Source organism: Dysidea avara, chromosome 1 (assembly GCF_963678975.1).
Source record: "Dysidea avara chromosome 1, odDysAvar1.4, whole genome shotgun sequence".
Classification (NCBI taxonomy): domain Eukaryota; kingdom Metazoa; phylum Porifera; class Demospongiae; order Dictyoceratida; family Dysideidae; genus Dysidea; species Dysidea avara.
The window spans coordinates 57178741-57188827 of record NC_089272.1 but is presented as its reverse complement, the minus strand read 5'-3'; the positions used below and the strand labels follow the sequence as shown (position 1 = coordinate 57188827).

General features: G+C 38.2%; 1 protein-coding gene across 1 annotated transcript; it reads left to right on the top strand.

The window, feature by feature from the left end:
• The first annotated feature begins 343 nt into the window (after nucleotides 1-343).
• On the top strand, nucleotides 344-9119 carry LOC136237405 (uncharacterized). The gene is made up of 2 exons (XM_066027667.1): nucleotides 344-585; nucleotides 8130-9119. Exons 1-2 carry the CDS (start codon nucleotides 401-403, stop codon nucleotides 8998-9000), a joined length of 1056 nt encoding a protein of 351 aa, XP_065883739.1. The 5' UTR covers nucleotides 344-400; the 3' UTR covers nucleotides 9001-9119.
• The last annotated feature ends 968 nt before the right edge of the window (nucleotides 9120-10087 follow it).

The window sequence follows — 10087 nt, the reverse complement described above, 5'->3', positions numbered from 1 at the left end:
CGCCAGGTGGCGATACGGCATTTAAGTTCTGCAATTCCAACGACATATCGTTAGCTATAATTGTGCCACCGATCAGCACGTACACGCGGGCAACTAACTTTCTACTTCACTTGGACCACCACCTTGCAAGTATATACACTGTTTTATTAATTACATGTTCCACCTTACCATTTATTGGCTTACGTAGCTATAGTGTTTGTGGAATTATGATGCAACACTATAAAAGCCATACGATAGGGGAGATTTTTGAACGACATACGATCGGGGAGATTTTTTAAGGTTTCCCCCACGTTTCCGGTGGAAATTACGTAGTCTATATTAAAAATACAGGTAAAAGCACTCAGTTAGTAGTTTATAACTCGGTTTAAAACCGTGTGCTCACCTGCCAAAAGCTCCAGAAATGATGCTGAGGAAGAAGCTGAAGACAGTTGACAAACTGCTTCAAAAGTTTGTACAGACAACTCGAGTGCAAACATTCTGCCTCGTCGACCTGAAGGTTTTATTCATCATTGTTTCATCCTACAGCACCATAGAGACCGTCATATCTGGCGCAGCTAGTAGGGAAGCAACAAGTGACACTAACAGGTAATTACTAATAACTACAAGTGTAATAGTAATGCAGTATTGTATTATGTTAGCAGCCTGCTGGGTGCAAGGAAGTAGCTACAAGCAGTAGTGTTAAGAGAGGCTCGAGGAGAAGGCTCTTTACGTTATCTAGTTGCATGTGAATGCATATTGAAACGCCCAAGACCAGCGAGAGGAGATGCCAGATACCATGTATCATCATAGATTATAGACACTAGCTATAATCTACCGTATAGGAGAAAGTTTCGATGGGCTAAACTTTCGCGGTTCTGTCAAAAACCGCGAAAGCTTCCCTGCGAATACTGCTGCTAGCTGTGTGTCAGGTAAGTTAATTCGCTGGAAAGTCCTGCAACAGCCCAGCTTCTTTCGTGAGCCACGCCCACTTATTTGGATTGTGCATCACTGTCTGTAGCTAGTCATACGTGGAGCCACACCCATTTGTCAAGGCGTGTTGCAGCAATCCGAAGGCATGTACGAAGCCACGTGCGTTGCTGTGTACGCCCAATGTAGAACCACGCCCACTTTAATTGATCGTCAGGTACCAGTGTATATTCACATCATAATTGTCGTGAGCCACGCCCACTTATTAACAAATTTATGTGGACGGATAAACGTTTTGAGCGGGCGCCGCCATACTTTCGTCCACCGCGAAAGTTTAACCGCGAATAAGTTTGTTTCCCTCTACCTCAAAACTTTCGCCCATCGAAACTTTCCCCCTACACGATGTGCATGTATAGTGCTTACATCATGTATAGTCTGCAAGTTGGCGCAAACTCTTCATGCTAGCTGGGCCTCATTGAATAGAGATTATTATAAGCACCTGTTGGAATCTAATCAATAAGCCACAAGTCATATGAAGAAGTTTTTACATGGAACGGACATAATTCAGTTGACTTCGGTCATATATCAAAAAGCAAAACTTGGATCACGTTGGAATACCCCCACTGTCACATAATGGTCATACCATCACTGATTCCACCCACTAAAGCTAATATCCTCAACGATTATTTTAGCTCAGTGTTTACCACCGAGGACACCCAGTGTACTCTCACACCAGATGAAAGCCCTTATCCTGATATACAACCTATTTCCATTACTTATGCTGACGTCTCCCAGCTCCTAACAACTTTGGATGTTCATAAAGCACCAGGACCAGACAAAATCCCATCACACTTATTTCAATTAGCCTCTCAAGAAATTGCTCCAGTACTAACTCTGATCATCAATTCATCACTTCATCAAGGAGAACTTCCCGTGGACTGGAAACATGCTAATATTGTACCTGTATTCAAAAAAGGAGACAAAACACTTGCATCCAATTACAGACCAATATCGCTAACCAGTATCAGCTGCAAAATTATGGAGCGCCTAATTCACACTCATCTCTTCTCTCACCTAGAATCAATAAATATTCTCTGTGACCAACAACATGGTTTCCGACCTAGAAGATCATGCGAATCGCAACTTATTACTACCGTAAACAACATTTCTAAATCTCTTGACTCTGGCTTTCAAATTGATATCATTTTTCTAGATCTATCTAAGGCATTTGATAAAGTCCCCCATCACCGTTTATGTAACAAATTATCCTACTATGGTATTAGAGGGGAACTACTAACATGGTTACAAAACTTCCTCATCGGTAGGCATCAACAAGTAATTCTTGATGGTTCAACCAGTGAGTCACATGCAGTTAACTCGGGTGTCCCCCAAGGAACAATCTTAGCCCCTCTATTATTTTTATGTTATATTAATGACCTACCATTATCAATCAATGCCAACATTGGTCTGTATGCTGACGATACCATACTTTATACTGTTATTCACTCTACATCCGACTGTTTATCACTTCAAAATGATCTCAACTCCTTATCACAATGGGGCACTAGATCTGGTATGTTTTTTAATCCTGATAAAAGTGTATTCATGAGAATCACTCGTAAACACAATCCGATCACGTACAACTACACCATTAATGACATCTCTATCCAAGAAGTTTGATCTACTAAATATTTAGGAGTTACAATCACCAATGACTTGTCTTGGTCCACACACATTTACTAATGTCACATCCAAAGCTCTATCAGTCTAAGCATTCCTACAGAGAAATCTTAAATCCTGCCCAACTCAAATCAAATTGAAATGTTATAATGCCATGATAAGACCAATCTTGGAATATGCCAATCCTGTCTGGTCCCCTCTCATCAGAAGAGACATTGATAAGCTTGAATGAGTACAGAGGCAATCTGCCAGATTCATTATGGCTGACTTCTCGCGTTTCAGCAGCGTAACTAACATGATCATTGACCTTAATATTCCCAGCTTAGAATACCGCAGACAAGTATCCAGTATCACCCTCCTCTACAAAATTGTTCATAATCTCATTGATATATCTCCTGTTGATTTAATCCCTGTCACTTCTAACACCAGAGGACATGACCAAAGATTTCATCATATCTATGCAAGGACCAATCAGTACACTAATTCATTCTTCCCTAGATCAATTAGACTGTGGAATTCACTCCCACCTGACCTAATCCAACAACAATCATTACAAATTTTTAAATACCAACTGAAATTATTATTACTTTCCCCTACCAATCAGTAATCCCATAATCAATCATATTGTAAAACACTTTGTATGCATGTTTCATATGTGCGTTAATCCTCAAACTGAGGCTGCACATTTTTGGAAAATAAATACAGACTTAATCACAGAACACTGTAATTTTTGCAAACTAATCTGCAGAACTAATTCGCAATGCTTTTGTTTCATTGTAACACTAATGAAGTGAAGGTTAATGGCTGTCAAGACATCGAAATACCTCGTAGCGTTCCCTTCCAAATATCCTCCATTCAATTCGCCATAGAAAAAGTAAGTGATTTTCAACCTTAAAATGGCGCGCTTAAATTTCCTCTGATTTCCTTCTGCTATAGCTCATCTTATAATTGCTCTTCACTGCTCTTTCCAAATCTGGTTCGGAATCCGAGGTATCTATCACATGTCGTGGGTTATTACGCCTTTTATTGCAGGCCCGCGAAACGCCCAATACAAAATGTATGGGGAAATTTGCTACTCCCAATCGGTTTAGGCCATTTTGACGCACCTAAATTTCCGTGAATTGGACTTCTTTTGGTATCATTGTACTCGCAGAGAGTTTCTCTGCATACAGCTCATTATGTACCTTGAGTTGACAGCTGCTTGTAAATGAGGAATGTATCACTAATTACTAGAAACAAGCCCTGTACACCTCCCTCAGGGCCGGAGAAGGGAAAATTGAGCTGGTCAGGCCATTGACTATAATGTTGAAATTGCTACTGTATACATGCCAATGAGAGAAGAGCTGTTGCACAGTGAGCATTCTAGGGGGGTCTGGGGGCATGGCCTCACAGGAAATTTTTGAAAATTAGACACTCAGATATGCAGTTTTAGTGATATTTCATTAGTGATATTTCACTGCTAGCTAGCTATATAAATATGCTCAAGTCTATCTGTTGTTCTTCAGACTTTCTATACTATGTATAATTGTAGACCTGACATACAGGGGACACAGCATGAAACTTGCTGTATGGTTCATTTAGTTTTAGCTAGCAATTAGAAGTTCAAGGGGGGTCTGGGGGTGCAACCCCCAGGAGCTGCAGAATTTTTGCAATTTAAAGGTTTGAAAATGCCTTAAAATTTAAAATTGATGCTAAATTTTAAAGTAAAACTAGCTAGCAAATTGCAACTTTCCCCCCCAAATTTCACAGGGAACCCATGCAGCATGGCCCCCTTTAGCTAGGATATAATTACTATACAGTGAGCTACAATAAAATGCTACACAGCTGTATACTACTATACTGGTTTGTATGAAGTGAACGGATCATCACGTAAATATACTGGTGGACAGTCACGAGACCAATCAGCATTCGAAAATGGACTGAGGGTATCTCGACAGGACGAGTGGGTAGTTGAAGAGGAGTGATTTCTACTCAGCATCTCATCCAGATGGCCACCATGTAATGTATGAGTGTGCAGCTTCTTGCCGAGGAATGAGTCATCTGGTTTGTCACTAGCTGCCAGCCCTTCACCCAGTAAAGGAAGCCAAGAGAGACAAGCCAAGGAATGCTAATGATTATTTTATGAAGATTGAATTGTGATATAAGTGTGCTGGTTTAGAATCAAAGAAGGCACCTGCCTTACATGTGATAAATGCCAACTGTCAGCCCACGTGATACTGTACGTAGAACCCACAATCATTTCTGTACAAAACGATACGAATGCTATGCTGTACTGTAAGGTAATTGGAGGTACTATACGTATAGTTCTGTGCTTTAGTTAGGCTGAGAAACTAGGTAACTACTCGTGTCATGCATTTTCAATAACATCTGTAAAATGTACGTAGCTACATGTAGATGTGATCGTCCAAAGATTGCATGAGAGTAATGTAGTTCGAACTGGTCAGCTAGTTGGTTCAACTTCAGATTATTGGTCCGTCTCCTCCGGCCTTGTCCCTACACATGCTACATGGCGGGACCTCAGCGTGGCTGTTGCTACCCACTTAAACGCCCATGCGTTGCCAATATTACAGGCGCATGCTCTGTTTCGAAGTACTGGACTACTACAATTCATTGTTTCTGTTGTTGTGCCTTGACAGCTGCTTGTAAACAAGAAATGTAGTGTTGATTAGTACAAACAAGCCCATTACACCTCCCTCTAATTCAGTATGGTTGTTACTAGCCATTTAAGCGCTCGTGCATTGCCAATGTTACTGGCGCGTAATTATCGTGTTTCTCAGAGCGTGGTCTCTATTGGACATGAGCGCGGCTTTACGGGATATAGAGACCACATTTCAGCCAATCAAATTTCAGTATAAAACTCGTTGTAGTCTAAAGTATATTATACTCTAATAGAAGAGTCGATTATATAACATTTTTACAATTATATACCTTATTTACATCTTGGTCTGTACAATGTGTATTTTATGTACTGTACTTAAACAATAATTTCTCTTAAATGCAAATTACAATTGATCAAATGTATCATCAAGAGTGCATAATATTTATATGGGCCATCACCTTTAATAAATATCAGCGTACTCTTGATATTAAGCTATAGTTAAACCTCACCACTAGTGGGATATCTTTGTTATCAACCTGAGGCTGAGGCAAAGCCAAGGCTAAGGTGTTGATAACAAGGATATCCTACGAGTGCAGGTGTGGTTTTAACTAGCTTCACACTTTGAACCGCTTGACTTCACACAAACCCAGTGTAACGATTGCTACTTCTAGTTTTTTTTACTTTTGATGTAAGGCTTTTTTCTAAAAGCATCTTTTAAGTTTTACGCTGATATGACTACAGCAACAGCTTGCACACTGGTGCATTTTCCATACCCCTGATTCAGGATATTCTGACTCTAGATCTCCCCAAGAATAAGAGTGTGATTTGAGAAATGAAAAGGTGACTGCATGTTTTTTATTTAACACATTGGTGTGATAACTGCAAGTTGATTTCCAAAATTGTTTAAATATGCATGTAAGTGTGATTTTTGGTTAATATTATACAGTGGATAGTACTGTATGTATATTAGGGATCATGGTGGTTTGCACTTTCTCACAAAAAATATTAACCAGAAACCAGCCTAGCAAAACTTTCATATTGCCGTAGTATTGGTTAGGTACTACAACCAAACCCCAAAGTGACCTGAAACATGGTTTCTACCAAAAACATTTTAGTGGAATTTTGTACTGACTGGCTTACTATTTGTCTCGCTTACTACTTGTTTACCTACCTGATGCCTTCAGACAAGTACATATCATAACGGCTATAAGGCTATATTATACGTTTAATTTTGTTTCACTGTTTAAGATGTCACGTCAGCCTTTTGGTATACCACAGTACATACGTACCATACAATCCATGGACACGCATTATGCATCATGGACTTACTTGCCTTTGTCCTCCTTTGTATCTGATTTCTCTTCCCTGACAGTACAAGGTGTCAGCTCACAGCAGATGGCTTCCTGCATTTGTAAAAGGAATTGTCTGTATATTCCATAGTGACTGCATGGATGCTTCTGGTAAGGTTTTTCATTTGTAACGCAGTATAATGGGCTGAACATAGCTGAAAATAAAGCATAATGGTAATTTCACTTTTCATTAACTGATAATCAGGGTGATGAATACATTAGCCATTCTTTATTTTGCAGGTTCATGATCACCAGTCACAAAAATAAATAAACTAGTACAAGAGGAGTTTTAAGCAATTAAGGTTAATTAGGAAAAAAAAGTAGTGAAACAAAGGAAATCCAAAGATAGGTGGACTTACTTATAATTCAGTCTTTGGTTATAGACTGAATTAAGAATATCTACTAGTATATCTGCACTGCAATCAAACTTAAAAACTCCTATTTCTCCATACACTTATAAATTTAAGAAAAAAAATTATTTTGACTAAGTAAAGATAAAGGGATTTGAACATAATGCAATATAGCTATACAAAAACAGAATGCAATTGGCCACTTCCATGTGCATAGTTCATGACTTTGAAAAGACATGATTATCTATAGATCTTATAGACTAAAGATATTGAACAGACATTTTAAATCTTTAACAGCAACTGATAACACATCAACCCACCACTTACACAATAGCAAGAGGATCACAATGCATTTCTCTTATCATCCTTTTTACCAGAAGGAATTGTTAGATTCTTCCGTTGAAACACTCTAATAGAGGAGTCACCTGCCTAAATACTCTAATAGTGCAGTTAAGTATGTTTTACAAGGGATTACATTGAAAGCCAAATTGAAGTATCATGTTTGGAAGGATCATTTTGAGTGCTCGATTGCAGTTTGCAGTTGAATTCCACAGACTGCTCTATTAGGGTGTATAGCTAAATCTATTTTCATGGAATGAAGTTTGCAATATCCATCTAATATGCTAGCCTTACATAGCACTGGCCTATTATGCTTTTTATCATGCTGGCATATTTGATGCAGGCCTAAATTAAGTGCTATTATCATTTACTTAATTCCCATTTTCTTTCAGCTCCTAGATCTGTTGTATTCAATGACTGTAGATTCCTAAACAACTATTTCACACCTACTAAAAATCAGCAAGCCCTGCATGAACTCCGCAAGGCCACAGTAGATCATACAAAGTTGATGGTTTGGTAGGACCCAAAGGTTATAATGAAGACATATGTATAATATTATTATTATTATTATTATACAGGTAACAATTTTGTATAACTACAATCCAAGTACATGGTCACATAGATAACATGACTCCACTAGCCAATTATACTTCACTATGTTCTGTAGTTGTGCTCACTAAATCAGTCTGTTAGTTAACTAAATCAATGATTTTCAAACACAAATCAGGACACATGCAGCTGCGAATTCAAGTAGTAAATAAAAGCTAATATCTACTGTGCATTGTCCAAGCAATGACTTTCAGTAATACCAATCTTATATTTCAGTATGTTATTCAACTTCTTTCATACTGTATGGTAGAGTCTTAAAATCATATGTATAATATTGTAATTATATTTCATTTTCAGCAATAAATTGTTCAATCTAACACACCGGCCAGAACATCTAAATCTAATAATCAGCAGTGTGTCAGATGCAGTGTTATGGAACTGCAGGGAACAGTCTGTGACCAATTCCTACTACAAACTTCTCTATGGCTTATTGCTATCAGCATACTTGGTCATCATCTTATTGTTCGCTGTCACAAGGATAACAATGATATTACGACTTCGCACCATACTTGGTAGCAAACTAAACAGTTTGCTATGGCAAATAGCACTTGTGGATGAAATGAAAGAATTGTTCCATAGTCATGGCATTCTTAGATCCTTAAAGAAAGTGGTACATAAACCTTTGCAATCACTGGGAATAGTAGATGACAAGCAAAACAAGGTACAAGCCAAACACAATGAAGCTTTGAGAAAGTTTAAGACCTATTCTGATCATTGGGAGATGGGAGATGAAGTACAAATTAATTGGGTCATCTCACTTGTTCCTCTCTTTGAAGTGTTCGTCCTGGTCATTGCTGTAACACTCATTACTACTTCATATGATCCTCGTCCACTAGCTTGTGTGATAGGTCCTGATGATGGTCTGATAACATACAACAATGAAACACAGAGAGTTGATTTAAACTTTACAGATGGTTTACGTGTATACCAGTTAGTGGCAGTGTCTGTGGCAATTGTAATGTTCATTCTCATGGCTGCTTTGTTCAGTATATTAGTGTTGTTTTACCACAGAAGGGTTGTCCGAGTTATAAAAGCAAAAAGTAACCAACAGAACATCCAAAGTGACCAAGCAAACCCACAACAACAACAACAGCAAAATTCTCATCACTCGACTGTGGCATTTTTAAGACAATCAAGTTCTATCCAAGTGCAAGAAACAGATGTCTAGTAATTTAGCTATAGCACATTAACCTTCATGTACACTACATTGTTTATGTGCTCCATGTATTGTGACATTTTTATGTTAAATTACGTCATTCTGTTTTTCCTATAAATCTATAGACTGGAGTGTGTGTGCATGAACAGACACTTGCATTGTTATGTGTGATACACTCTTAAAATTTTCCCCATCCATTAACCTATTTTGGCACTCACTTCTGACCAAATTGCAAGTCAATAACTTTTTCCAATCTCAAATTATGAATTGTCAAAGTTCGTAAATTGGATGTGTGTGGAAGACCCCTTTTCACAAATCCAGTGTATGTTAGTTGGGAATGTGTACAGTAGTTGGCAATGTACAGTCAAACCTCTATAATCCGACTCTCAATGGGAGCCATAAATTTTGCTGGATTAAGGAGGTTGTTGGATTATCAAGTCACCTCTGTAATCGAAATTGTACAATATCTAGGATTATGCAGTAAATTACAGGTAAAACCAGGGGCGGATCTAGGAATTTTTGAAAGGGGGGCTAAGCTGGACAGGGACATAGGTAACTAGCCAGACATTAGAAGATACCAAGCCTTCTCACAAGGCCCTAGTGGTAAGATTCATGTAGTTCCATGGTCAAATAAGCTATTTGGAATAATGACTACATTAGTGTGTGAAGGAAGGTCTGGAGGTATGCCCCCCCCCCCCAAGAATTTTTGAAAATTAGGCCCTCTAAACGTGAATCTGAGAGTGTTTTAAGCAGTTTTTCAGTGGAGATAATGGAATTCAAAACACTTTTACTTTTCCATTTAATCAGGACTGATTGCAATATGCATTGAGTAGCTATCATGCATTATTATTATCATATGTTATAATTGTAGGACTCACGTCAGTGAGTATGTTACAATAGAAAGGCAATTAAAAAGAAACTACATACTACAAAATAAAGTTACATAAATTTACAATGTGAGAGATCCTTAAAAGTGTCTACATTTTTACATTCAAATTATAAGGTAGAGTGTTCCACAATTGAATCATACTGGGGAAGAAGTTGTACTTATAAGCGTCCACAGTTGAGCCTATCTCAATGTATTTGTTATCTCTGCTCC

What these genes read in the sequence shown, in the direction of transcription:
- LOC136237405 (XM_066027667.1), top strand. Translation starts at nt 401, where the DNA reads ATGATGCTGAGGAAGAAGCTGAAGACAGTTGACAAACTGCTTCAAAAG. An exon ending in GCAACAAGTGACACTAACAG is followed by an intron (nt 586 to 8,129) that starts GTAATTACTAAT and finishes TTTCATTTTCAG; the next exon opens with CAATAAATTGTTCAATCTAA.